Source organism: Arachis hypogaea, chromosome 12, assembly GCF_003086295.3.
Source record: "Arachis hypogaea cultivar Tifrunner chromosome 12, arahy.Tifrunner.gnm2.J5K5, whole genome shotgun sequence".
NCBI lineage: Eukaryota > Viridiplantae > Streptophyta > Magnoliopsida > Fabales > Fabaceae > Arachis > Arachis hypogaea.
In genome coordinates, this window is record NC_092047.1 from 119,556,648 (window position 1) to 119,584,210 (window position 27,563).

Genomic DNA, 27,563 nt, shown 5'->3' on the forward strand with positions numbered 1-27,563 from the left:
TTTTTTAAATTTTGGGCATTGACAGTGATTTCACGTCCGACGACGAGAGAAAACGATAGATCATTTTTTTGTCAAAAAATATGATAAATGGCCTAATCGTTTTCTTTTATTTACACTCATAAACATGTAATTATTTATTAATAAAACTAAAACGTGTTTTAATTTTTCATTTTATTTGGTTGAAAATATCATTTTGTGAAGTCCATAGCCACCATAAACATCAAAACTTGTGGTCACCATAGACTACACCTATATAAGATTCGTATAAGAGTAAATTCATTTTTTTTTTCTTCATATAATTGATGGTGAATAGCATCTTGTTTAGTATTAAGAAAACATACATGCTTAAAAAAAATAGAGATCATCAACCTAAATAAAAATGAGTAGGTTAATAGACATTCATAAGGTTAGCCATAAATCAAGGGAGCATCTAAAAATATGAAAATTAATATAGAAACAAAGAAAACTAATATAAGATTCTGTCTTCGATCACTTATTTCAAGGAAGACAAAATTCTTATCTTATTTTATTTTATTTAAATTATTTAACAGTATCCTAAATTGGAGGAGTCATCATAATAGTAATTGACATTACTAACAACCCGGATGAACATATTTTTTAAGTTGATTTTTTTTGTCATTATATTACTCGGTACGCACACACCCGCACACTTACACTATCAAAATTTTAAGATATAATTACTCTATTGATTTTTATATTTTATCAAATTTTAAATTTAATTTTTATATATTTTTATTATATTTTTACACTATTTTTAATTTTGTAATTAGATTTTTATTATAAAAATATTAAAATTAATAAAATATTTTTTTTAAAATATATGTGATCAAATATCTAGTTAGATTGTTAATTGCAGTCCTATTATACATACAAATTTTTTTGACAAACAAATTTAACTAAATTATCCCAAATCAACAAAAATTAGGTTTATTACACGCAGCGTATATACACACACGCTTCACTAACGCAAACATATTCTTTCTCATCTTTGCGTTCTTTCTTTTTCTCTGCATTCTTCCTTTTTCTTCTTCGCATTTCTCCTTCTTCTTCGTTGTGTTCCTTCTTTTTCTTTGCGTGTTTTCTCTCAATCATTGTTCTTTTATTGCTGCGTTTTTTCTTTTTCTCCTTTTCTATTTTTATTTTATTTTATTTATCTTAGGAGAGTGAAACAAAAAAAATTATTAAAAAATAAAATAAGAAGAAGGCGATAAAGAAGTAGCATATTATTAGGAGGAGGAAGAGAAAGAATTTTGAATTATGCAGAACTTATGAAAATAAAAATACACCGAAAATTTTTAACAAATACACATAAATTTTTTAGTTTTTATACCGAAATTTTACTACAAATACACAAAAATATTTTTTTAATGCTGTATTTTTTCTTTTTTTTTTCTTTATGTTTTTCTTTCTTTTGGTTAATTAAAGTAGGTTCATTCTCTTTCTAGTAATTTTATAACATTATGTGTTTCTTCTTTTATTTTATTTGATTTTTTTTGTTTTTATTATTGTTAAGAGAGTAAAACAAGAAGAAACTTGAAAAGGTAAAAAAAATGAATAAGAAAAAAAATGACGACGATGATGATGAAAAAGAAAAAGAAGAAGCAGCAAAAAATGAGAAAGTAGAGGAAGAATTTTGAATTATGCAAAACTTATGAGAATAAAAATACATCAAAATTTCTTAACAATAACACATAAATGTCTTAGTTTTTACACTAAAATTTTGTTACAAAAGCACAAATTTTCACAGTTACACCAAATCCAAGTGAACGAGACCAAATGCACCTCAATTAGACAATTAATTTAGAGATGTACTGAAATTACTTAATGATTGCAACACACAAAGTCAGTTTGAAAACAACATGCAAAATCATTGAATTATCAACAAAAATACATCCAAATTAATTTTGAATTAGGCAACATCACCAATATGGCAAAAATTTTACGATAATGATAACAATAACGACGACAACGATAATGACGATACTTATAAGAAGAAGACGACAATGACTATGACGATGATGATCATGATGATGAAGATGATGGATGAGAAGAAAGAAAAAAAGGAAAAGAAGAAATTTCAATGAAAAAAGATGGAGGAGAAGGAGGAGGAAGAGGAGGAGGAGAAGGAAGAAGTGGTGTTGAAGAAAAAGAAGAATGTGCAATTGAGGTGCAAAGAAGAATGTGCGAATGTGAGTCTAAAGGACTTGATTGGACATGGTTGGTTAAATAACTTGTATATAAAAATTTATTCTTTTAATTATGAATATTTTCAATTTATGAAAAAATATTCAATTAACTTTATAAGTTTTTATACTAGAAAGGACCTAATTATAAAATTAAAAGTTATGTAAAAATTTAATTAAAAAATATAAAAATTTAATTAAAAATTTGATAAAACTATAAAACTAACAGAATAATTAAATCAATTTTTAAATCTCATTTCAATCTTAGCTGAAATTTGAATCTAGTATAATTTTTTAAAAAGCAACCTAGTGTGCCATCTGATCTTTAGACCTCAGCTGCAAGTTGAAATTTGAATGCATGTTATTAGTTGGAACTTGGATTGGTTTTAATTATTTTTTAACCCAATATGTCAATGATTAATTCATTACATATTTGAGTTTCATTTAAGAGTTTTTTATTAGTTAATAAATTATTACATATACAAATTATAAAATAAATTTAAACATCAATCCTTACTTAAATAAACTAATGAACTAACCACTAAAATGATTAAATCAATCTAAGTTGGCTTGCTCCTAAAATGTTTAATTGGTCATCAACCACTTAGAACTACTCGAGTAATATTTGGGCCACTAACAGCATTTTTATTTTTGGGTCTTGAGGAGGGAAGAAGATATAGGCTTTAGTTTCCTGTTCCTCCAAAAAAAGTATTTGTAACATTTTGAGTTGGTAAAGCCTATTAAATAACCTAAATAAAATAAAAAGAAAAAAAAGATATACCAAAAAGAAAGAAAAGCCTATTAAACAACTAATGTGGGTCTATCAAGTGGTTCACTCTTTGATCCACTTCAATAAATGTCATTAATTTAATTTTTATTTTATATATACAATAATTTATTAATTATAATAAATTTTTAAATAAAACTAAAATTTAAAACAAATTAATCATTATCCAATCAAATTAAGAGATACAGTTAAAACAGAAAAGCCCTGTTAACTTTTTAGTGAAATAATTGAATCAAATTCAACAATAACTTGAATCCTCCATAATGCTTGCCTGAGTCAAAGTATACAATCCACTCTCTTCCCCATAAAAAAGTCAACGCATAATTAGACCATATGATCCACGTGTAACCATTGACAATATAAAACCACACAATAAAAACACATCAGCCTCACTCAAATACAGCAAGCCACTCATAACACTTCTCAATAGTAATAATCTAAAACATCAAAGTAAAAAAATAAATAAATAATATTTATATCCAAAGTAAATAATGTTGTGTGAAAAGGATAAAGGTATCTAAAGTCACAATCTCTATATTATTGTAAAGTGCTTACTTTCATTACTAATTTTCAATATATAGGTCATACATACCCTCATGTAGTAAACAATATATATAATATGTTAATATCATCACATGCACCCAATGGAAGAAAAGAAGCCTTATATAAATAAACAACCAATATGATAATAGATTAATCTAGAAAGGAATCAGATTCCAAAGGTTACAAAGAAAGGTTATTGATGATGGTTCCTTAGAAGGCCTCTTGGATTGCTCAAAAAGCTACACACAACAATGTTCCTACAAAGAAAGGAAAACTATATAAAAATTAAACCAAATTAATGTGCAACTTTTTTTTTAGTATTATTATTTTAATACCCTTTGATAGTAGCATAAGAAGGATCAAAATCAAGGTTAATTCAACTATTTGCTAAGTCTTGTTTCCAATCATAGGAAAAAAAAAATCTAACCCAAGAACTACTAATTCTCCTACATCATTTGTTCATAGATTATTATGGAAAACACAACATTGAAAGCAGAGAATCTTAAACCTGTTCTTCTCAAAGCTGGTGTTCCTTTAGCTGTGTCCATGGCTGGTGTCATCTATGCATGGATCATGGCAAAGAAAATCAACAACAAAGCCGGAATCACGGAATCCGAAGAAGATTCCGGTCATGGAACCATGCATGAGGAATGTTCTCATAGCTTTTCTTCTATGGAAGATGAAGAAGAAGAAGAAAAACAACATGGCATCACAATTGGTAGCCATATTAGTGTTCCTTCTGAGAAATTGGTGATCCATGAAAATCATTGTTTTGAACAAGATATTATTAGTGGTTTAAGAAGCAGGATTGAAGGTTTGCAAATGAGAGAATTGGCATTGAGTTTGCAATTTGATAGGTATTTTACAATCTATAAATACTTTTTTTTTTAACTTGTAACTAATTTTTAAATTTGTCCAAATCATAATATTATTTATGTAATATATTATACTCTATTCTCAATTTATACTTTATAAGATGATCATATCAATGTATTTTTTTAGATGAAAATTCAGGTGTAGTCGACTTCACGTAAAGTTGATAGCCGAGAGTCGTTAGATGAAAATTTAGTTAAATCAGTCAAATCATCTAACGGCTCTCAGTTATCAACTTCACGTGAAGTCAACTGCACCTGAATTTTCACCATTTTTTTTAATTATTTAACATTGGTATTTGTATTTGTACTATATTGTTGTCACAGGTATTGTGACATGAAAGAGCAAGAATCTTTGTTGGTAGAAATCAAGAACTTGTTATGGTTAGAGAGGGCGCGAGTCGAGTTCTTAGACAAGGAGATCTCATTTCTGGAGACAGAGAACACGAAATTGGAGAATTTTATGGATCAATACCTTAAAATTCTTGGGCAAATTGAGAAATGGAAATCAGAGAACAAAATACTTGAAAAGAAGGTTGAAAGGTTGAAGAAGAGATCAAATGCGCAACGACGACTAATTAAGGAGCAAAATGTGAGGATAAGAGCAGAGGAAACAGAAATTCTGAGGAGTCATGAGGCATTACAAAGAAGTGTTTGTGTGATGAATAAGTTGGAGGATGAGATGAGAGAGATGCAAAAGGTTTTGGATGAGTTACAATTTGAGAAGAATGAACTTCTAAAGAAGCTTCATTCACAAGAAAAAGCATATGCAACTAAGGTACATATATAAGTTTAAATGTTGAATATAAAATTGAATTCACTTAAATATTAGCAAGATTTTTCACCAACTATGGTAAGGTAAGAATAAACATAAGGAACTAACTTTTAATTAATTAACATTAATTAATTTTTTATTGTAATTTTTTTAACTTCATATTTTAGAAAATTTGGATTTTAGAATTTAAAATTTAAAATAAAAAATAATTTAAAAATAAAAAAATTAACTGAAAAAAAATTAACTTCCTAATTAGACTCATGAGTTAATAGCAAAGTCTAAGGTATTAGATTCAAATTTTATTGTCATTGATGTTAGAAAATATTTTTTTAAAAAAATAAGTACAAGGTTATTATTGTTATTTGCAGATTAAAGAAGGATTTGTAAGCAAGGAAGATTACAACAAGATTCTCAATGAATTGGAGCAAATCAAGAAGGAACGTGCAGCTGAAATTGAAGAACTTAATCAATTGCGTTTGTCTAATAATTCTTGCTTATTAAACCATGAACAAGAACAAGAACAAGAACATGATCATTATAAGGTGCTAGAATTTGAAGAAAAGAGTGCAATCATGCATTATGAATCAGACCATGAATTGCATCATTCTTTTATGGAGCATTGTAACAATAATATCCCTTCTTGCTTTGGTTCAACACAAAGTGATAATCATCATCATCATGATCATGGTTTCTCAAGAAGGAAAAGATTGATAAGAAGGCTTAGAAGGTGGGTGGAAGGAAGTGATGAAAAGGTTGTTAGAGTGAAACCTATGAATTTTGATCCTCATCATGTTCCTAATTCAAGGAACTCTTGCTCCTCAATCTAGTTTTAAATATTATTGTAACAAATTCTCATGTGTTTTCATTTATAGTTTCACATTTGGATTATTGTATTTTTTTTATGACAAACAAATAATTTGTGTTTTATATTATATCTTATATCTCATAGTAGAGGAGAAAATGAGTTGCTTCATTATATCATTAATAACTATGAAGCACAAAAATTTTGCTAAATTGTCATGTAGCACACATTTTTTAAATAATACTTGTCTAGTATTTATTTCAAGTGTGTCTTCTGTATTAAATTGTATCTAAATAAAAAATAAAAAATATTTTTTTGAATATACTTAAATACATTTATACACTATTATGTGTTAGTATATTTAATTTTATTTTTAATTACTTATATTATTAAAATCAAAATATTCTTTTAAATATTTTATATAATAAAAAATATTTAAAACACTTAAAATTTAATATGTATTTTAATATTAATCAAGTAATAAGGTATTATTATTATTATAATTTATCTAAAAAATATTTTATATTTTATTTACATGTAAGTATCTCTTTGTCTTATGAAAAATTAAAATAGTATGTCCGCATACTCCATTAATATCATTGAAAGAGTAAAAAAAGAAAATCAGTTAGTTAAAAAAAAGCTTATATTTTTTTGGTTTAATTACTCAATTAATCTTTATAATTTTGCAAAATTTTTAAGGTCTCTATACTTTTTTTTCTTTTAATTGAGTCCTTATACCAATTTTTTTTAATTTGGTCCCTAAATTTTTTTTCCTTTTATTTGGGTCCCTGCACCAATTTTTTTTTAAATTGGGTCCCTATACAATTAAAGAAATTATTGTCAAAAGGGACCTAATTGAAAAAAAAATTGATGCAGGAATCCAATTAAAAGAAAAAAAAGTATAAGGACCTAATAAAAAATTTCGTGAAACTACATGACTAATAGAATAATTAAACTTATTTTTTTAAACAAATAAAGAAAAGAGAAAAGTGTCACTATTGTATTTAGTCATGTTCTATGATTTCCAAGTGTTTCCAAAATTGTGGTGGGAATTAGCCACATTATCCACTGTCTCTATATATTTTTTTTTCTAACCAAACTAAACAAAAGAAGCAACTCAAGCAAGAGATTCTGGTCTCACATTTCATTTTGAAAAAGTTTCAACTAAACTGAAAAACATCATCAATTGGATCATGCAACTCTCTTTGTTCCTCCATCATCACCACCACCCTATGCTCCTTCATAATTATTGCCCTCTTAACTCTCTTCACTTCACAAGTAAACTAAACCAATCTCTCTCTCTCTCTCTCTCTAATTCTATTTTGTTTTTGCTAATCAGTTAATTAATAATATTTGTTGAATCCATACATAGGGACACAAACAAGACTTTACAATAGGAATTCATATAAGGTACTACCATGCAATTGTTCATATTCTTCTTCTTCTTCCAACAAAGCTGATATAATTACTTCAAAGATTGATGAAGGAAGAAGGGCATTGCTCAGTTGTCTCCTCATCACCACTTGTTAGTTCAGAAATTCCTAATCTGCATGCATTCATCTTCCATCTTTAATCATGTATTATAATATTAATAATAATTAATAATAGTTTCAGTTAGTGGAGTGTATGCATGTGATGATGCTGAAGCTGTTAGCACAAGTAGAAGAGCTGTATGTGTTACTCTTTCACTTAATTAATTTCTTTAATTGTTTGTTTACCATCTTAATTATGTATTTAAAGTTGAACAAGCTAAGTAATAATCCAATTACTGATTGAAATTGTTTTTTTTCAGCTAAGAGGAGCAAAAATTCCTGAAACTGATTTTACAACCCTACCTAATGGCTTGAAGTAAGTACTATTTATTAATTGCAACAATAATAACTTGTATCACAATTCAGCTGTATTGGTTTGTGTTTTTATTTTCAGTGTATTCTCTTTTAGGATTTTGCGAAGGAAAAAGAAAAAACAATAAACTGTTATTTTTCCTTCACAGAATCCTAAAAAAGAAGACGTTGAGAATAAAAATGCAAAGCAGAGGCACTCTTATTTTCTTTGCTAGTAAGCATTCCACAGAATTTTGGCTTTCATTATACTCCAAGAAGAATAGAAATTAATATGGACATGGAAAATTTGAAATGCTGCTGCATTGTGTCAAAGATTATGTGTGATTTAGTGAAGAGTTTTATATGATCTTCAAAGCTAGTTTATAGCACTGAGTGATGAACTCTAACATCTTCAGGTACTATGATTTGAAGGTTGGGCAAGGAGCCGAGGCTGTAAAAGGATCTCGTGTCGCGGTACGGTCTGCTAGAACACCTTTCATATTATTAACTTTTTAGGGGGGGGGGGGTGTGTGTGTGGTTTGCAGAATGTTTTCACATTCCTGAGAATGATTGATCTATAATGCATACATACCCTGATTTTCATTTCCAATATTTGTTTAAAGTCAAATAAATTAACTATTACTAAGAAATCAGAAATAATGAGATTGTAATGTTTTTGTAGGTTCACTATGTTGCTAAGTGGAGAGGTATCACATTTATGACTAGTAGACAAGGAATGGGAGTTGGAGGAGGAACGGTATGATCCAAAGTTAACTTAGCCAAATTTCAAATAATTATGTGGGAAAATATTATTTTTGAAGATATAATCACATTTATGGTTAAATATTGCAGCCCTATGGATTTGATGTAGGAGAATCCGAGAGGGGAAATGTTCTCAAAGGGTTGGATTTAGGTGTACAAGGCATGAGAGTGGGAGGCCAGGTGAGAACACATTTTAGGTTGAATTATAATCTGCATGAAGCAATAATTAAGATAGTATTTATTTTTCCCCTGCAGAGATTACTAATTGTTCCTCCAGAACTTGCCTATGGAAAGAAGGGAGTCCAAGAAATACCTCCAAATGCAACAATAGAGGTGAATCATTCTGATATCTTGATTCCGAAATGGTCAAGAAAACATTGCTTCTGTTTTTATTTATTTGTTTGTTTGTTATCTTTTTTCTATATGCTCTTATTAAGGTGGATTTATCTCACTATCCAATTTTATTGTTTGCTAATTTCTAATTTCAGTTGGATGTTGAACTGCTTTCAATCAAACAAAGTCCATTCGGGTAAATAACACTGCTAAAAACATTATCTACTTCTATTATTTGTACTCCATTATTCTTGTTAATTTCAGTGATTTTATTTGGAGCAGGACTGCGGTAAAGATTGTTGAAGGTTAATGCCATGAGTTATTATCAAAGTCTAAGTTAGATAATTATATGATGAACAGAGAATTTCACCTTTTTTTTTTCTTTCTGAATTTGCAAAAGAAATGGAAACCTTCTTGTATAGATTTACATTTTTTTCAAATAATTGGTACATGAAACCAAAAACTAATAGTTAATGATTTGAAATTGAAGGTATTACACTGTTTAACCTTATGTCAAGTTACTTTGTATTTCACTATTGCTTTCTACTTCAAAATTTCATGTCAAATATATATCATATCATACACCAATAAAAATTTTGCTTCAAGTAACATTCATACAGTTCCTTCCAACAAATGTGAAAGCCATGACAGATAAACCAAGCGTAATTGCAATCTCTTGCTGCTATGGAAAGATCCTCCCATGTCTCTCATAACATCCAAATACACATGCAAAATGGAAACCTCTCCGGAAAGTGAATCGGCACCTGAGATTATCGGCGGTAACGGTAGCGTTTGAAATTGAAGTAAACGTGTAGAATTCCGCGCTCAAAGGTGCACTTGAATCCCTTCTTATGAGAATACTCCCATTCCTTGTTAACAATGCGGAAAGCCTGCCAAGGAAGACAAAGGTGTAAAATTGTACAGAAAGCCACTAAGAACAGTAAGCAAGGTAGAGAGAATCGAAATTTTCCGTAAAATCAGAAAAGTAAATAAATACGTAAAATATGAAGTCATAACAATCGTCTGACCTAGTAGAAATTTTTTAGAATCGATCGAGTTATTCAAAATCGTAATATCGAAAGATTCAAGAGTTCAATCAAAACTTTAGCTACTATGGAAGTAATAGGAAAGGCTTACGATATCTTCGTATGGCGGCCCTGCATGGAATCTTATGATGCAAGTCTCGCCATTGCTGCCATCCTTCTCAATAGTGTAGGTTGGGGCTTTTGTCTTGTCTACAAGATCAGGGTAGAAAATATTGAATTTATACCCTTGCACAATCTTTGGAGGTGGATTGTCATGATCATAGTGAGTCTGATTATATTTGTTCCACTCGTATCCAGTGTGAACGCGATTGAAATATTTCGGCTTCCTCGGCCGGTACTTGTCGTGCCACCAATAAACCTGCTCCAACATTTATCAATCAAGTCAGAAACTTAAAAATATGAGAACATGAATAAGAATATAGTTAATAGTTAACAAGTTACCTGTGAATCTAGATTCACTTCAGCACCAGAGCCAAACACTGCATCTCCATCTTCCATAGCTCCCATAGCTTTCATGGCTTTCATCTCGAAGTTATCTTCAGATGGAGCAGGCTTTGACGCCATCGCTTCCTGAATACGTCTTTGCTGCTCTTCCAATACAGCCATACGTTTCCGCTCCTGTGAAAGTACAAGCATGATTTAGTTACTCTATCCCATACACAGATACGAGATCATCACTTAAAACAACGCTTAAAATGATTACCAATAGTGCCCGATCTTCTTCAGGATCAATGGCTTCCTCATCTTCATCACCGTGCAATAGTTCTGGCGAAAATGACCCGGGCTCATCTTCAACTTCATGTTCCTTTGCTCTAATGGGCTCTGGTGAAAATGATTCATCTGCGGATCGGACTACAAAAGAGTATCAAGTAAATATCAACAGAAATTTGGGACAAAGGAAGCCTATAAATAGGGGATATGTTCTACAAACAATTAAAACATTGGCAAAAAGTTTATACCCTTGAGATCCTCAGTTTCTTCCTCAGATTTGAAAGCATGAGCATCTTCCACTTTATCCTCACCATCCAATGGTTGTTCAAGGAGTTGCAAATGCTTGCGCAACATTTTGGCATGAATTTCTTTCAAACAAGCCTGTATTTGCAGCAATTAATAATGGTGTTAAGCAAGCCATTAATCAAAGGCACACAAGATAAACATAGGACAACAATATGATGAACACTACCTTGGCCTTGTATATATGGAGACGTTTTAAAACAGCCTCCCAATACTCAACCACCTTTGCAGTACCAGTACGCATCTCTGACTCAATATGAGCTTGTAAAGCTTCCAACTCTGCATGTGTCTTCCCCTCCAAAAGCTTCTTCACGTCCTCCTCAACACTAGCATGCAGACCCCTTTCTTCTGCAAGCAGCTCGGCTGGAGGTTCTTCTCCTCGCACCCTAGCTCGATCAAGTGCATCCTTTCTTCGTGCTTCAGCTAGCTCCCAATCACACACCAGAAGAAGTGCCTGTATACGCTAAACCAGTAAGTCTTCAACTTGAAGATAATATATTACAATTTTTGGGGGGGAATAAAAGGAACATGAATTAGGAAGAATTTATTGCATAACAACTACTCTTTGGACTGCAAAATAAACAAGCGGATCATTTGAAAATGAATGGTACTGATACCTCCCAATATTGTTCATGGGTGGGGGTGGCCCTGTCAAGGTCCAGATGCATTTTGATGTCATCACGAAGCTCTTCCATTTCTTTCACCGTCAAACCCTGCAGCATATATGTGAAGTCGTTAAAGGATAAGGAAACATGTGATTCAGCAGAGATTTTAAAAGTTTGAGACATGCGATACATAGCAAGTTTATAACATTTAAAGGATAAGGAAACATGTGATTCTATGAAGCTAAATATTAACCTTGAAGACCATGTATGGTTCATTTATTTCTATATCCAAATCATCAGAGCCATTCAGCTGCTTGGTTAGAACATCAATTGGCTTGGCACGCCCTTCACGCAATCTAATCTCTGACCTAACCTTGCTTTGATCAAAATGAAACTGCAAATGCAATTATATTAATTATCAGATTGCCAATATTTTATCAAATTATCAATAACAACAAAATGAAAAAAAAAAAATAAAAGGAACTCAAGGACCCATACCTCCTCTTCTCTTTTTTCCCAGTCCTGGAACTCAGCTCTAGCACGTTCTCTAGCTAACAAAGCCTGTTTGAGACGGAATGTAAGTAGATGCCGAGAAAAACAACATACATTATGGATTTTGCCACTAAAAGATACAAGAGTAAAAGACAACCATTAAAATATTGTGAGGATATATTTACCATCTCTTCCTCATGTTGTGCTTTCTCAAGTGCCCTTTCCTCTCTTCTTTTTTTCACTTTTTCAATTTCAGCCTGCGTTATAATTTTTAACAAGAGCTTAGTAATGCTAATGATAGATAGTGGCCATGTCATTATATAACAAATTAATAAGCCTAGCAACAAAGAACAAAGTAACTTTAAGAAGCATATAAAATATCATTTACCATTGGAAGTCAATGATTTTCAAAAATCAGAACCCCAACCCTAGATATCATAAACACAAAAGCAGATATATCTTTTATATACATGCCAGGAAACATCATTCAATTTTCTTGAAAAGGAAGCAAATAATCATGTATGTAGCAGAACAAATTCAAGCAAAATTCATTTCCTACAGAGAAAACATAAGTATATCATATTCCAACTTAAGAGATGCCTATAAAGATAATAGACTATTAATAGATTATAAGATCAGACAAGCAGTCCTTCTACAGGACATGTGTAGAGATGCATACTACATAAGTAAACTCTTACAATAAGTGCCACACTTAACCAGAAAACTTCCCTAAAAAGATAGCATTCCTAGGACAAGATAACATCTGTAACCTTTTTATATAAGAAGTTTAACTCGTTTAAATCTCGGCCTGGATCCATTATTCCCCTCATTAAATAAAACTGTAACAATTTTGTTTTTGTTAAAAGTAAAAAAGAGAAAAAGGCAATATACAACAATGTTATGTGCCTTCGTCCAAACATATTAAAAACAAAATATCAACATATGCCAACTTGTGTGCCATGTAAATAAAATGTAGAACAAATTCATCATGGGAAAGCAGATGCAAACATCATTACTCACCGTCAACTATATATCCAAATACATCACAGTCACAGAATCAGAATTTTTTTTTGTAGTGGGCAGGGAAGAAAAAAACCATACCATCCTTTCTCTCTGTCTCTTTTTCTCAGCTTTAACTGAAAAAGCATCAATAGGCACCCCATGAGAAACATCGCGCTCAATCTTCTTACGCCAGACAAACCTACAAATAGCAATTTTGTCAATTTGACAAATATGTGCATCACTCAGCACTAATCCAATATTTGCTAGTGAGAAATTAAATAACCACCTCTAGGACATTTTTAAGCACGGAACTACCAACAGAGCAACCTAGTCCCCCCTCTCCAACCATATATATATATAAAGAAACTGCTTAAAACAGGAGGAATAGGAATAGAGGGAACTTACTTCTCATTAAGATTAGAGTCACCAAACGGATTCGAGTCATTTGAATACCCAGATACAGTATTAGTCTTTAATTTCTTAGCAACTTTCAAAGCCTAAGAACATATTCAAGAGGAAATTGCAACATCAACAGCCAAATTCTGTTTCCGAATAAAATAAAGAAATAAAATAGGCATGGAAAACCAAGACAAAACCTTTCTCTGGGCCTTTTTAGCCAAGTACTGTGCTATTTCCTCTTCAGTGATGTTCCTGGAGGATTTTTTCTTATTCCTGCTACCACCCCTATCAGCACTATCATCACTGTCATCTTCATAGGAACTATCTGAGTCACGCCTACTCTGCCTCCGGGATCGACTACTGCTGCTAACGTGACTGCTGCGACGACTGCTTCTCTGCCGCCTCTTGGAACCCCTCTCAGGGGATGAATCACGGCTGTCTGAATCATCTGAGCGTGAAGAAGGCGACTCTGATTCAGAATCATCTGATCTTCTAGACCTCCTTTCTTTCCTACTCTTACTACCCATTTTATTCTACTTCCTGTTCAGAGAATTCAACCTAACCCAAAATAAAACACAAAAATTTGAAACAACTTAAATGATTTGCTTAAAATTCTTTGTTCCTAAAGTAGGGTATGCAATAATGGGCATCATTTATGGAAAAACACATCATGAATTGCTTAAACTTCTTTCTTTCATACTCTTACTACAGAATCCCGATTAAATTATACTTTTCAGCTCCGATTACCACTAACCTAAACTACAAAGAGCACAAAGTGGTTTCTGTGTAATCAAAGGTATGTAATAACTGATTCAACATAGAGAAACAAGTTGTTCACAACTAAATTACTGAACTAACAGGAATATGCATGATGACAGGGAACAATTTAAAAAGCAAATTCTGAATAGTATAGCTGCAGAAGAAAAAAGAACTTCTATGAAATAATAGGGCATGCAACAATAAGCATAATCATGCAAAGGAAACAAGTTTTAGAACTAAATGAGAGAAAATCTGTTACAACTAACTTGTAACTACCTAGGGTTGTAGAGTTAATTAGGGCATCGTTGTTTCAGGAAGAACGAAGAAGCAACCATTATTATTTTCAATAATTAATAATAATAAAAAATTGATAGAAATACTTGGGCGAGAGGAGCAGGGGTGAGGGGGAAAATGGGCCAACTAAGATCAGACGTCGGCGGTTTTTGGCGGCGGCGACGGCGGTTGTGGAGGTTGAAGATGACGGGTTCTGGGGTTAGCGAATGGATGAATTGGGGAACGAGATTCAGAGTTCGGAGCGTAAAAGGGGGAAGATTAACAAAACCATGCGACTAAAATATTAAAAATAAATATATATATTTTTTAAACAAATTTTTGGAGTAAATTCATACATAATCGTGGTTTATATATATTTTTTTAAATTTATATACAGTTAAAAAAATGGCTACATATCTATAGTAAAAAATGTAACCATTTTCTTTTTAAGAAATCTGTTAATATTCTATGTATTTTAATCTATTTGTGTAAAATTTCCATTTGGTATAATTGTCATTCCACTTTATTTTATTAGTATTAATATATGTGATACTATAAAAAATTATAATAGGCAATTCGGCATTCTATTTTATTAAGCATGTATAAATATTGTTAAAATTTGGGCATGTATTTAAAAATATTGAATCTAATTTTAATATATTTGACAATGCAAAATTTTTTTATACATATATTCAAGTATATAAAATATTTAATCCTGTAATATTAGTATTTATAAAAATAACTTATATTTATTAATGCACCAAAATTAAACTAAGTAATATTTAGTCCTGTAATGATTATTGCCTTGAAAAAATGTAGGAGGAATTAAATTTTGTTTAAGCCATTAATATCGTGAAAACGATGAAAAATTCTAATATACACCATCAAAACGAATTTTGCTATTTCAGTATATCTACTGGACATTATAAAAACATATTAAAACCGTTTTCATCCAAGGCACCAATTTAATTGAAGCAAAATCCAAGGCAAATTTATCATCATCTCTATTCACTATCAATACTATAAAAGTTTCAAACGCTATGGTAAAATGGCAAGAAAACATAGAAGTTCTAAGCTCTTAAGGATCATAGAAGTAAAAAATCTTGTATCACAGGATTAGATGTAAGAGTTTTTTGGAAGCTTTAACAACATCGTGATCAAAGCTTCAAATAGGTATTCATCTCCGGCTAAAATCTTCAGTTAACGGTAACTTCGGCCGAAAGCAAGTTCGGATGAAATGCTTCCTGGCCAGAAACCTTGGTGGTGGAATTCTTAAGCACTTGCACAGCTTCTTCCACCTTTGCAGAAAGTGATTCCGGTGATTCCAGGAGCAGCAGCAATTCTGCATTGTCCATCTCCAAAAGCATTCCTGTAATCTTTGATGCCAAGTTAGGCTGTACAAGATAACAAAACAAATCATCAGTTAAGAATTTAAAATATCGAATAACAGAATAACAGAAAGAGAAAAATGCATTGAACCTTGAGTTTCTTGATAAGTGGGAAAAGACGCTCGCCAAGTATCTGTTTCTGTTGCTCGGGGACAGCAGTAGCAAGCATACTATGCAGCATTTCTGATCCCTGAGACCCTCCAGAGGATGAAATTCCAGATCCTTTTTCCATCACATTCCGGTGTCCACCGAGAACAAAAATAGCCTGTCCAGACTGCAATGAAGCATACTACTTAAGAAATCAGAGGTAGGAACTAGGAAGCACAAATTATAAACAAAATCTAGTACCCTTCCATCATCTAAGTATATTGGGACTGATCAAATTTTGTAAAGGCTATGAATGAGAGCACTAAAAAACACAATTATCTCGGTTGAAACTTCAAATTTTGAGAAGGCAGTTTTTATATGCCTCATGTTGCATATATATATATATATGCATTTGCTACCTTCCCGGTTGTCTTTATTTCTTATTTCAGTTTTAGCATCTAACAGTGCAAATAGAAATAAGATGTCTTTGGAATCATGTTCACTAAGTTAAACCTGCTGGGCACTTGAGTCTTTAGAAGAGGCTGCTGACTGAGAAGAGTATGCTTTTCCATGTGAATTTGTGTGTCCGTTCATCCTACCTCTGTTTTGCCTATGCTGCTTAGTATTGTTTGAAACCTGTGCATGAAAGAAGTAAATAAGTATGTGTATACAAAAGAGAATCATGATGAAATGAAGGGGAAATAGTTGGGTACAAAATGACTGCTTATTCATAATGAGATACCAGTATATTTTTAGGTAGTATAGAAAATTGTTACTCACGTTAGGAGCTGCAGACTGCTGAAATGATCTAGTGGGAGGTGCAAAAGCATTATTAGCCCTCCAACCTGACCTCGATCCAAGATGTTGATACATCATCCCAGGTTGAGAAGGGACATGTGAAAGAACACCACCAGTATAGTAGAAACGAGGATATCCACCAGGAATAACTGCATTTGAAGGTGCACCTAGCCCTGGTAATTGCTGAGAAAAGTAGAGCTGCAACTGTGTTTGCCTATCCTCTTTCCTCTGGGCAAGAGCAACATATAGTGGTTTACCATGGAACATGCATCCTGTGGCAATGGTAAAAGCTTAAGTGAAGCATAAATATTTTACAATTGGTAAAGAAAATGCTTTAAAAGAGAGGAGATAATGAATTTTGGAGAGATCATAGAAAAATAAAATCAGCATATAAAGAATACCAATTATATTCGAGCTCTCAATCAAAATTTATAAACTGATATCCAAATTGTAATTGTAATGCAATACATATCAAAAGTCTTGCATTGTATTCCCATTTCATAGTATCGACAAATACAAATCTTAGCTTGACTCACCATGAAAAGTGTTCACTGCTTTATGGGCCTCCTCAGGGGTAGAGAAGCAGACAAAGCCAAACCCCTTGCTTACACCTTTCTCATCTTGCATGACTTTAGCAGATGTAATTGTGCCACATGCACTGAAGTGCTCTCGTAGTTGGTCATCAGTGACACTATCATTAATGTTCTTCACATAAATGTTTGATCCCTGAAAGGTAAATAAATATGTACTAAGAAAGCTTACTTGTAAGATAAATGTGGGAGAAAGGGCATGAAGCTACCTTGTATTTCAAGATGTGTTCCTTACGTTTCTCTTCAAACAGATGATGCAAGATCTGCTCACGCTCAGCCTTCTTTTGTGCCCTGGCTACATATAGAATCTTTGAACCTGCTTATGAGAAATCAAAACAAGAAAATATATACAGAATCAACACCATGAAATTGTATTTTAAAGGGCAGAAATCTATGCAGTAAGAAAAAGAGTACCAAATTGTGATCCATTCATTGCTTCCATTGCCTGTTTAGCTTCCTCTGGGTTATCATAGTTCACAAATGCAAAACCCTTTGACATCCCATTGGCATCTTTTGCTATAGCCAGGCTCATAATTTTTCCAAAAGAAGAAAACTTCTTCTGAAGGAGTTCTTCCGTAATATCTGAGTCCAAATTCTTGATGTATATATTTGTATATTTGGCTTCAGGATCAGGCAGTATGCGTTCACTCTTTTTCACAAAATTCCCAACATATCTATAGCAGGAATCAGAATCATATTAAATTGAGAATATCAAATAACCGAAGGGCACATAAAGAGCAGAGGGAAAAGAAAAAGATTTCAAATCATAAGAATATACGGACGATGATAAACTTTTGCATATTATGCAATATTCAGGGCTTCACATACATCTGCTTATCTTTAACAGTAATGCCATTCAACTTCTCGATGGCAGCATTTGCAGATTCCTCTGACTCAAATTGAACAAAGCCATACCCTTTGCTCTTCCCATCCTCCGACATCACAACTTTGCTGGACAAGATATTTCCAAACTTTTGAAATAAATCATGTAATCCCGCATTATCTATGGATTCAGCTAAGTTCTGCCGCAGTACAAGAAAAACAAAAGAATTCACTTTAGAAATGATATTGATCCTGGCATATGATTAAGTATGGTGTATCAAGACTGCAAACAAATAGACATATACCTTAACAAAAACATTCCCTCTGCCACTTTTTCTCACATCAGGATCGCGACGAGACCACATGACCCTTATCACTTTTCCATGTAGTAAAGAATGATTCTTCAACTCAATTGCACGACTTGCTATTCATGAAAATCAAAGACAACGAATTAAATTAACAGTAATTAGACTACATTAATTAACAAGATAACATTCTTAATATGCTATGATTTTATTTTTCAATCCTTTTTAGTTAGTGGAAACTTAGAATTTTCACCCTACATATGAAAATCAAGAATAGTAGTAACACAACTTGGTTAGAAGAAACGACTAGCAAAAATAATTGAACATTGTAAAATCTATCTCGTAAGTTCCATGCTGATACAGTTTAATCAAACATCAATCACGTGTATGAATATTCTTTACAATTTACAATTTCCAATTTATTAAAAACCGATACACAAGCCCAGCTTGATGGAAGCCTGAAGCTTATATCCACATATCCCCAAACTAATAAAAAAAAAAAAGAAATCAAATAAAATCATCGATAATGTGAGAAAATCTCATATCGCAAGTTCTTTGTCCTTCTCCTACAGTATAAACTTCGTTCACATCGCAATCATATAACTCTAATTTTCAAAACAAAACCAACTCAGATTTTTCTCAAGATGCTGCGCTTCAATAATAATACCGAAAAAAAAAACGACACACAAAGATCCATGCAATTCAAGTTCACCATTCAGCTCAACGCAGAAAAAGCAAAGGGAATAGCAATCCGATGCAGCAGCCAGCAGGGAAAGAATGTTAACGCTACCAGCTAAAGATCCTTCACTCTTTGGAAATCAAGTTCTTCCTCAACAAAAAAAATGAAAAGAAAAAAAAAGAAAACAGAAAAGGAAAAAGACCGACAAACACAAGATCCATTCAGCTCGCGCTAGTACTCTATTCAGCTCAACATTTTTTTTTTATTCCGTTAATAATAATTAACAAAAGAAAATAAATCTACATATCTTTACAAAGCAGAACCACGTAGAGAAAACAACAAATCGAAAACGCAAAAGAACGAAAGCATGAACGCAATTATTGCTCATTTTAGAAATCGTTAACATTACGTGTAACAGTTTCAGCTCAAAACATTTCCAAATATCACTAAACGAAAATAAAAAACATAAAGAATCAATGCGATTCAATTGTATTCATTCATGAGAGAGAAATCACGTTTATACCGTCTTGGTGAGAAATGAAGTTGACGTAACCGTAACAGAGTGACCTCCCTGTGGCAGAGTCTTTGCAGATTCGAACGGAGGCGATGCTCTTGAACTCCGAGAACGCCTCGAACAGCTCGCTGTCTACCACATCAGGGTGCAGGTCTCCAACGTAGAGCGACGCCGTCGCCGGAACCACTGTCGTCGCCGGAACCACCGTCGCCGCCGCCATTTCAACACGATCCTCTCAATTTCACGGTAACAGCAAAAAAGAAGAAGAACAACGACGGAGAACGTAGAAAACGATTAGTTTCAAGAGGAGAAGAAGAAGAAGAAGAAGAAGAAGAAGAAGAAGAAGAAGAATGAAGATGAAGAGAGAGAAATTATGAGAGAGAAAGAGAGAGAGAGTGTGTGCGATGAATTAGTGAGAGGATTTTTGCATTGCATGGAGTAATGGACGCAAAGGAAGGTTTGGCCGTTCAGTATTAGAGGGTTGTAGTAAGCGTCTCATCACTTTCACGCGCGAATATGGCGCGTTACTTTCACGGACTGCACAATGCACAATAGTATTTCTTTTTCTTTTTCTTTTTTTTAAGAGAAATTATCTTTTGATAAATTACTAATCTCATTAGACCAAGTTAACTCTCTATGATCGACAATAATTTAAAGTTAAAACTATTAAATTCATTCAATATTTTTCATGAATACTTGTAAATAACTTTCCAATTGTTTAATTAGTCATAAAATCTAAATTATGACATTACATAACCAAAAATAGTCTTAAAAATGAGAGAAAATACATTATATTTTTAACATCATATTGCAGGTGAACTATTGAGTTGAATATAGCAAAATTTACCTCAAATTTTTATAGGGTGAATAATAAATCAAAGTTGAAAATAGGTCATTAGTCAATATTTTATTTAAAATTATTTTCGTATATAGTCAAGATCTTTTTTATTTTTTTTAGTCTTAGAAATGAAAATAATCAAAATTATTATATTAAATGTATACTAAAATCAGCTACTAAAATTAATTATTAATATAAAATATATATTAAAATATAAATATATATTAAAAATAAATTAAATAATATATATATATATATACACAAATATATAATAACTAATTTTAATAGTTAATTTTAGGGCAAATGACATATTTAAATAAAATCAATGAATTCCTTACCCAAATGTGCAAAACAAAAATATGTTACCTGGTTGTGCAAATTCGTATATTATATAAACCGTGGGAGCCAACCACGGTTTACTATTTGAACATAAACCGTGGCTGGCAGGGACGGTTTTTGAAAGAAACAAAATGAGCATAAACCGTGGCTACCAACCACGGATTACGAAGGAAAAAACTAAGGCAGAAACCGTGGGTAGCTACCACGGTTTATGATTGCATGAAACTCTTCATAAAACCTTGCTACCAGCAACGGTTTATGAAGAAGGAATGTTACTTTACAGAAAACCCTGTAGCCTACAGCGGTTTATGAGGAGTGAAAATCTATATATATGTTGGTGAGATTCAGGTGCATGAGTGAGAGATCATTATCATAATGGCAAGTGAGGAGGAGAGTGTTCTTGTTCTAGTGCATTGCTGTGGAAAAATTAAAAAAAGCAAAAGAAGTGGTGTGAAGTTCACTGATAGAGAACCGGTGAGTGTTTTCATCAGTTCAACAAGCACGTTGTCAGATCTAAAGAACAGCATTTTACAGAAGGTTGGGATTTCTGGTAGCAAGTTTGTGAAGAAGTTATTCTACAAGATTCCCATTGCAGTTGTCTCGACCCGGGTTCAGTATGACACCTTTGTGCTAGCGGCTGATGAAGACATTAGGGTTCTGTTCCATTGTGTCAGAAGTTTTCCAGAGGTTAGAATACACGAGTTATTCGCAAAGTTGGATGTTGGGGTGGATAGTTATGGGGCATCAGCTCCATTACATAACTCAAGTGGCGTAGGAGGTGCGTCTTGTTCGATGCCTGTGATAGCACCGGCTGTTCTGCTAGTGGCATCCCCATCATTCGCGGCTGATTTAGATCGATTGAAGGGTGTTGGTTCTGCACCTTTGCAGGATCCAGGGGTCCGTGGGCAGGCATATGAGGTGGGCACCGGTGGAGGCTTGATTCCTGATGTGCAAGGGTTTGGGGAACCTGATCGAGTAGAGAACACAATGTATGATGATGAGTCTGACCAGGAGCCTGTAGATATCATTGGGGACAGTGATGATGACACAGCTGCCAATCCACCTACACAGCATGGGGCTTCAAGTTCTGGCACTCAGCAATACCCTCCACACTTCTCGACTCTAAACTTGGAGGCTCTGGGTGAACAGGCGGCTGATGGTGGTCCCACAGTTGGTGGGTCTTCTACGGAATTTCAGATTGGGCAGTCATTCCAAAATAAAGAAGAGGTTATGTTGAGTGTGAAGGACTACAACATCCGTAGAGGTGTTGAGTACAGAGTCATCGAATCAGATCATCTGAAATATCATGGAAAATGCAAGGAGTTTGGCAAGGGTTGCACTTGGTTGATTCGCGTAGCGCTCCGTGCACGCAAGGGCACTTGGGAGGTTCGGAGGTACAACGGCCCACACACCTGCTTAGCTACGTCTATATCGAGTGATCACCGTCAGCTAGATTACCACGTTATTTGTGCGAGGATTCTTCCGTTGATTAGGACAGATGCTGCGGTTACGGTAAAGGTATTGCAACAAGCTACAGAAGTAGACTACGGTTTCAAGCCTAGTTACAGGAAGGTTTGGCTAGCCAAACAGAAGGCAGTGGCACAAATATATGGAGATTGGGAAGAATCGTATGCGGAGTTGCCACGTTGGATGCTAGGGGTACAGTCTACCATGCCTGGGGCAGTTACTGTTCTGAAGACCTCTCCTGTTCGTGTTGGGGGTGAGGTTGATGAGTCCACGGTGTACTTTCATCGACTTTTCTGGACATTTCCACCGTGTATCGAGGCATTTCGGCATTGTAAGCCCCTCGTCAGTATTGATGCACCCACTTGTATGGCAAGTATGGAGGGACGCTGCTATTGGCCATAGCGCAAGATGGGAACTTGAACATCCTTCCCATCGCATTCGCCCTTGTTGAGGGAGAAAATGCAGAGTCATGGTCTTTCTTCTTGTCCAACCTACGATCGCATGTGACGCCACAGGAGGGCATCCTTGTTATCTCTGATAGGCATAATGGCATCAAGTCAGCACTTGAGGCACCTGAGACTGGATGGCTACCTCCACGTGCCTATCGTGCCTACTGCATCCGTCATGTGGCTGCAAATTTTGCCCTTACCTTTAAAGGTAAGGATGCGAGGAGGATGTTGGTCAATGCTGCATATGCAAAAACTGAAGCAGAGTTTTATTATTGATTTGACATCATGCGGTCTGAGAATCCGGCAATGTGTGACTGGGCCAATCGGATGGAATACGAGAAGTGGACACAACATGAGGATAGTGGTAGACGGTTCGGGCACATGACAACCAACATTAGTGAATGTGTGAATTCCGTGTTAAAAGGAACTCGCAACCTCCCGGTGACATCGTTGGTTAAGTCAACGTACGGGAGACTTGCAGAGCTATTCGTTATCCGTGGACAGACAGCGGAGGCACAACTCGGATCCGGGCAAGAGTTTTGTCAGGCTTTGGTTAAGGCTATGGAAAGGAACATTAGAGAGTCAAGGTGCTTCACAGTGACGTTATACGACAGGCATCAATCCGAGTACACTGTGGCCGAGACAACACCGACTGGGAACTTTTCTCTGGGTAGCTACAGAGTTTCCCTTAAGGACCAAACCTGCGATTGTGGCCACTTTCAGGCGCTCCACTATCCCTGTTGCCACGCAATAGCTTGTTGTGCCTACTCGCGCCTTAATTGGGCCTCCTATGTTCACGAGGTCTATCGTATGAGTGAGGTGTTCAAGGTATACAAGCAGGGTTTCGTTCCGCCTATCCCTGAAGGGCTATGGCCCCCCTATGCTGGTCCAACTATCATTCCCGATCCTAACATGAGGCGTGCAAAGGAAGGTCGTCCGAAGGCAACCAGGATCCGTGGTAGTATGGATCGGACTGTCGATAACCTGCCGATAATATTAATTAAATGGCTGATAATATTTCACATAACACCTAAAACATTTCACCCTAAACATCATACTAAGAACACAAAACAACAAGGGAATAAAAAACATAACTAGTCAGAATCCTCAATGGTATCACTGTCATCATCGTCAAACTGACCAAGAAGATGACCTCCGGTGCCACACAAAGGAGGACGCCTCACCCTCCTAGGTCTCTGGTCTGGCTCTGCTGCTGCTGTCGCTCGAGGAACGGCACTGTATGCTGAAGCTGGTGTCCCACCCAACGGGATCCATGGCTCGTAAGGAGAAGCTGCAGGCTGGTTCAGGTCAACGGGCAACTGAGGCTGAACATCAGTAGTAGGTGGCTGCTGATCAGTAAAATGGGGATGAACCTCAGGCATCTCTGGTCTATAATGGGTGGCATCGTCCGCCCTGAGCATGTCTGCTATATCACTAAAGAACTCTGACTGACTAACATGGTCATCTATGTCCATCCCGACAGCAGTGGTCGTAAAGTCAGCAAATGCCTGTGGCTCGAAACTCCCAAACATCTGAGAGCTACTACCGACATCGTACGTGGGCTGATCCATCCCTGTAGCTGAACCACCGACATCATCAGCAGCACCGTGCTGAGTAACCTCATCCTCAACCGCAGGTCCTCGACCACGTGAACGTGCACCACCATCCGGAGCAGGCTGTCGTCTGGCTCTACGACGAGGGACACGATGATCGACCGCATCACCAACCCCAGGAACTGGCTGGTCCTCATCCATACGATCGACCAGCCATCGCCACTCTCGATCCGTGGTACGGGTGCCTATACGGCGTCGCCGATCGACACGCCTATTATCTGGTCTGTCGTAAACGTGCACCCTGGGGGGGCCTGGGACGACCCTCTGTGAATAGTCTCCTCGGTCAAAACAATCGGCCTCGGATCCTGAAATGCAACATCTGCGGAGAGGAATCTGTGGGCCACACGGCACCACCAGTCCAAGTACTCAGCTGATGGACCGGGGTCAGCAGCTCGCTGGACCGGTATGACTGAATAAAGCCGGTTCTCCCAATGCTCATGCCACTCTCGATAATATCTAGGGAACCATCGGTCTCCACCCCTGCCATCCTTGCCATGTAACCAATCTATGTTCAGAGCTGGCTGAGGAAGATGCTGCACACCGCCGAACTGAGGAATCACCCGATCCACCTGATGCCACTCAATCGCAGCAAAATATATCAGGCTAGTGATGGCCGTCCATAACCTACGGTGCTGGTCAACTAGTATCTCCGGATGAATAATAGAAGCAACCTCGACAGATGAATATGGCTCCCACACAAACTGTTTCAAAATAGGACATCTCCGTCAACACATAAAATAAAATCTACACTACTCTAAGTAAGAGAAAAAAACTAAATGACTCACATCCTGGACACGCAATCGATCCAACATAAGGCGTGCAGACAAGACTCTTTGACCCACTGCATCGTTTCTAGGTAGATATGAAGCCCACCTACAATTATAATTGAAATGATGTCATCACAAAGAAGGAAATAGCTTGTTTAACAAGTAATGAAACCAAAATTATTAAAGGATACCTCGATGCAAAGGGAAACCCGAATCCATCAAAACCACCAGGTCTCAAGCTGGGAAACCTCCAGAAAATCCAAGACTGAAGAAGCTGCAGTGGCCCGGCCAAGTTAACAACATTTCTGTTTGTCCCACGACAGAGACATCTGTACAACCAGGCAAGTGCCGCCGAACCCCAGCTGTATCTCCCCAACTCGTCCAACGACGCCAAATAAGGCAACCAGCGAAGGTGGACCCGGTTCACATTCTTGTCGGCGAACAATTGGGAGGACAACAGCATCACAATATAAGCTCGCGCGTATATACGCACGGTCTCCTCGCTAGCATCTGCTGGGAGAACCCGGAACCTCTCATGGAACCATGTGTAGCACACTGTCATCTGCTTTACCTTATTCTGCGGAGGTAACTCACCAAACAAATCACGAAACCAGTCCCATGCCGGTCTACCGTGTTCCATCAGATTCTCAAAGTCAGTCAGGCACCCACTGACAGGCTCCCCATCAATTGGCAAACCAAGCTGATATGCCACATCTTGCAACGTGATAGTGCACTCACCAAATGGCATGTGGAAGGTGTGCGTTTCAGGACGCCACCGCTCAATAAATGCGCTGAGTAGAGGCTCGTCAACCCAGAACCAGTGACTGTTCAGTCTAGCCAAATGATACAACCCGGCGGTCTCCAGGTACGGTATGATCCGCTCGTGTAAAGGCATATTCTGTTGCCTCCTCACGCCACTAATAATCTTAGTGGGCTGCAATATGTAGGTAAAGAAACCCCTCAACATACGACCAATACTAAACAAATCATATTCCATTTAGAAAAAAATTTAAATAAATATAAACATATGTTTTCCATTTTCTTTTAGATTATAGTAAGAAAGATCACGAAAGCCAAAATAATGATAAAAATACCAACAATAATAACTCAACTACGAATAACAGCATTTACGAGACCAACAGCTACAGGTACTAATGAAAATAAAGGTAACATGATAACTACGATTATCATAATAGTAACAAAATTAATAATCTAAATAAATAATCATCTAAACAATGCTAATAAAATAAATTGACTCCATTAATAATGAAACAATTATATTTACTATATAAATAATGAGAATAATATTAACAATATTTATTGTATATTTATTATAATAATAATGACTAACCTCATCATCAATAGATCCAGCCACATGAGTAATACCATTTAGTCGGTACAAGCGAGCTTCATCCTCCATGATTCCACAACCCAAACTCCACCAAATCCTCCAACCCTCTCTCTCAAACTCTTCCAACTACTCACCTTGCAGATTTTTTTCCCCTTCCAAATGATCCGTGCTCATCTTCAGCGAATTATGTATATATAGTATTATAAACGTAAACCGTGGGAGCCTACAAGATTTTACGTTCAAAGCCAATATCCACATAAACCGTGATAGCTACCCACGGTTTTGCCTTAATTTTTTCCTTCGTAATCCGTGGTTGGTAGCCACGGTTTATGCTCATTTTGTATCTTCCAGAAACCGTCCCTGTCAGCCACGGTTTATGTTCAAATAGTAAACCGTGGTTGACTCCCACGGTTTATATAATATACGAATTTGCACAACCACGTAACCTATTTCTGTTTTGCACATTTACGTAACGAATTTATTGATTTTATTTAAATATGTCATTTGCCCTTAATTTTAGTATATAAATAATACTTTTAATTACATATGCTTGCTTTCGTCGATGCAAACGATTTTGTATGATAAATACTAGATTTTGATGCATTTATTTGTCTTGTACATGGATAGATATTTAATGCAATTTATGCAAGAATTCCTGAAAAGCGTGAATATGTGGCATAAATGCTTTTAATAATTTTGTAATGACTGAAGTTTTCTTTTAATAAGACAAAAAAGAGAAAGTTCACACTTAACTTGCATATTAATAGTGAATAGAGAAAAGGAAAAAAAGATACTCTTTAGTACGAGGGATACCAAGTACCAACAATACATGCATTTTGAAAAATTAAATAAATAAATAAAAAAACTCTTTTTGATTCAAGAAAAAGACAAATAAGCCATTTACTATTTTTGTGAATATACATAAACCATTAATCAAAGTTAACTAATTAAGAAATTTGTGTTTTAACAAGAGAACTGTATGTCTCATTTTTCAATAATTAAAGACCAGTGAAAACTCAGGTGAACTCAGCTTCACGTAAAGTTGATATCTGAGAGCTAGATGAA

General features: G+C 35.0%; 5 protein-coding genes and 1 long non-coding RNA gene across 12 annotated transcripts; 2 read left to right on the plus strand and 4 right to left on the minus strand.

The window, feature by feature from the left end:
• Positions 1–3,528: 3,528 nt before the first annotated feature.
• LOC140177218 (uncharacterized) lies at positions 3,529–4,181 on the minus strand. Its single transcript, XR_011869059.1, has 2 exons — positions 4,043–4,181; positions 3,529–3,791 (listed from the first exon to the last, which is right to left on the minus strand). It is a non-coding gene; the product is annotated as an uncharacterized lncRNA (long non-coding RNA).
• LOC112728895 (protein CHUP1, chloroplastic-like) lies at positions 3,748–6,195 on the plus strand. Its single transcript, XM_025779232.3, has 3 exons — positions 3,748–4,391; positions 4,734–5,184; positions 5,550–6,195. Exons 1-3 carry the CDS (start codon positions 4,006–4,008, stop codon positions 6,006–6,008), a joined length of 1,296 nt encoding a protein of 431 aa, XP_025635017.1. The 5' UTR covers positions 3,748–4,005; the 3' UTR covers positions 6,009–6,195.
• Positions 6,196–6,989: 794 nt separating this feature from the next.
• LOC112728897 (peptidyl-prolyl cis-trans isomerase FKBP16-4, chloroplastic-like) lies at positions 6,990–9,418 on the plus strand. Of its 4 annotated transcripts, none has more exons than XM_025779240.3 (11): positions 7,012–7,261; positions 7,356–7,393; positions 7,460–7,508; positions 7,592–7,653; positions 7,776–7,831; positions 8,223–8,280; positions 8,489–8,563; positions 8,659–8,748; positions 8,824–8,901; positions 9,057–9,097; positions 9,184–9,418. In XM_025779240.3, the coding sequence occupies exons 1-11, from the start codon at positions 7,177–7,179 to the stop codon at positions 9,209–9,211; spliced, it is 660 nt and encodes a 219-aa protein (XP_025635025.1). In that variant the 5' UTR covers positions 7,012–7,176; the 3' UTR covers positions 9,212–9,418. The 4 variants fall into 4 exon arrangements, with proteins under 4 accessions (XP_025635023.1, XP_025635025.1, XP_025635024.1 ...); XM_072210333.1 differs by having other exon boundaries at positions 7,026–7,261; positions 7,598–7,653; XM_025779238.2 differs by having other exon boundaries at positions 6,990–7,261; positions 7,356–7,508.
• Positions 9,410–14,853, minus strand: LOC112728896 (splicing factor Cactin-like). Of its 3 annotated transcripts, none has more exons than XM_025779233.2 (14): positions 14,599–14,853; positions 13,657–14,017; positions 13,466–13,557; positions 13,160–13,259; positions 12,244–12,315; positions 12,065–12,127; positions 11,820–11,960; positions 11,579–11,674; positions 11,131–11,415; positions 10,907–11,039; positions 10,651–10,799; positions 10,389–10,565; positions 10,039–10,305; positions 9,410–9,791 (listed from the first exon to the last, which is right to left on the minus strand). In XM_025779233.2, exons 2-14 carry the CDS (start codon positions 13,984–13,986, stop codon positions 9,672–9,674), a joined length of 2,025 nt encoding a protein of 674 aa, XP_025635018.1. In that variant the 5' UTR covers positions 13,987–14,017; positions 14,599–14,853; the 3' UTR covers positions 9,410–9,671. The 3 variants fall into 3 exon arrangements, with proteins under 3 accessions (XP_025635018.1, XP_072066431.1, XP_072066432.1); XM_072210330.1 differs by having other exon boundaries at positions 14,495–14,789; XM_072210331.1 differs by having other exon boundaries at positions 13,657–13,999; positions 14,599–14,783.
• Positions 14,854–15,471: 618 nt separating this feature from the next.
• LOC112728901 (polyadenylate-binding protein 7-like) lies at positions 15,472–20,121 on the minus strand. Of its 2 annotated transcripts, none has more exons than XM_072209986.1 (10): positions 19,684–20,121; positions 18,482–18,600; positions 18,183–18,376; positions 17,769–18,028; positions 17,564–17,670; positions 17,301–17,490; positions 16,747–17,036; positions 16,480–16,602; positions 15,971–16,153; positions 15,472–15,885 (listed from the first exon to the last, which is right to left on the minus strand). In XM_072209986.1, the coding sequence occupies exons 1-10, from the start codon at positions 19,892–19,894 to the stop codon at positions 15,688–15,690; spliced, it is 1,875 nt and encodes a 624-aa protein (XP_072066087.1). In that variant the 5' UTR covers positions 19,895–20,121; the 3' UTR covers positions 15,472–15,687. The 2 variants fall into 2 exon arrangements, with proteins under 2 accessions (XP_072066087.1, XP_072066088.1); XM_072209987.1 differs by lacking the exon at positions 19,684–20,121 and adding an exon at positions 19,194–19,309.
• Positions 20,122–24,565: 4,444 nt separating this feature from the next.
• LOC112728903 (serine/threonine-protein phosphatase 7 long form homolog) lies at positions 24,566–26,567 on the minus strand. The gene is made up of 4 exons (XM_025779250.3): positions 26,499–26,567; positions 25,339–26,081; positions 25,166–25,253; positions 24,566–25,081 (listed from the first exon to the last, which is right to left on the minus strand). Exons 1-4 carry the CDS (start codon positions 26,565–26,567, stop codon positions 24,566–24,568), a joined length of 1,416 nt encoding a protein of 471 aa, XP_025635035.2.
• Between the last annotated feature and the right edge of the window lie 996 nt (positions 26,568–27,563).

What these genes read in the sequence shown, in the direction of transcription:
- LOC112728895 (XM_025779232.3), top strand. Translation starts at nt 4,006, where the DNA reads ATGGAAAACACAACATTGAAAGCAGAGAATCTTAAACCTGTTCTTCTC. An exon ending in TTGAGTTTGCAATTTGATAG is followed by an intron (nt 4,392 to 4,733) that starts GTATTTTACAAT and finishes TTGTTGTCACAG; the next exon opens with GTATTGTGACATGAAAGAGC. An exon ending in AAAAAGCATATGCAACTAAG is followed by an intron (nt 5,185 to 5,549) that starts GTACATATATAA and finishes TGTTATTTGCAG; the next exon opens with ATTAAAGAAGGATTTGTAAG.
- LOC112728897 (XM_025779238.2), top strand. Translation starts at nt 7,177, where the DNA reads ATGCAACTCTCTTTGTTCCTCCATCATCACCACCACCCTATGCTCCTT. An exon ending in TAACTCTCTTCACTTCACAA is followed by an intron (nt 7,262 to 7,355) that starts GTAAACTAAACC and finishes ATCCATACATAG; the next exon opens with GGACACAAACAAGACTTTAC. An exon ending in ACCCTACCTAATGGCTTGAA is followed by an intron (nt 7,832 to 8,222) that starts GTAAGTACTATT and finishes TAACATCTTCAG; the next exon opens with GTACTATGATTTGAAGGTTG.
- LOC112728896 (XM_025779233.2), bottom strand. Translation starts at nt 13,986, where the DNA reads ATGGGTAGTAAGAGTAGGAAAGAAAGGAGGTCTAGAAGATCAGATGAT. An exon ending in AGAGACAGAGAGAAAGGATG is followed by an intron (nt 12,316 to 13,159) that starts GTATGGTTTTTT and finishes ATTATAACGCAG; the next exon opens with GCTGAAATTGAAAAAGTGAA. An exon ending in GGGAAAAAAGAGAAGAGGAG is followed by an intron (nt 11,961 to 12,064) that starts GTATGGGTCCTT and finishes TTGCATTTGCAG; the next exon opens with TTTCATTTTGATCAAAGCAA.
- LOC112728901 (XM_072209986.1), bottom strand. Translation starts at nt 19,894, where the DNA reads ATGGCGGCGGCGACGGTGGTTCCGGCGACGACAGTGGTTCCGGCGACG. An exon ending in AACACATCTTGAAATACAAG is followed by an intron (nt 17,491 to 17,563) that starts GTAGCTTCATGC and finishes TTTACCTTTCAG; the next exon opens with GGATCAAACATTTATGTGAA. An exon ending in AAGACTCAAGTGCCCAGCAG is followed by an intron (nt 16,154 to 16,479) that starts GTTTAACTTAGT and finishes GCTTCATTGCAG; the next exon opens with TCTGGACAGGCTATTTTTGT.
- LOC112728903 (XM_025779250.3), bottom strand. Translation starts at nt 26,567, where the DNA reads ATGGAGGATGAAGCTCGCTTGTACCGACTAAATGGTATTACTCATGTG. An exon ending in GGGTTTCCCTTTGCATCGAG is followed by an intron (nt 25,254 to 25,338) that starts GTATCCTTTAAT and finishes TTATAATTGTAG; the next exon opens with GTGGGCTTCATATCTACCTA. An exon ending in ATCGATTGCGTGTCCAGGAT is followed by an intron (nt 25,082 to 25,165) that starts GTGAGTCATTTA and finishes ATTTTGAAACAG; the next exon opens with TTTGTGTGGGAGCCATATTC.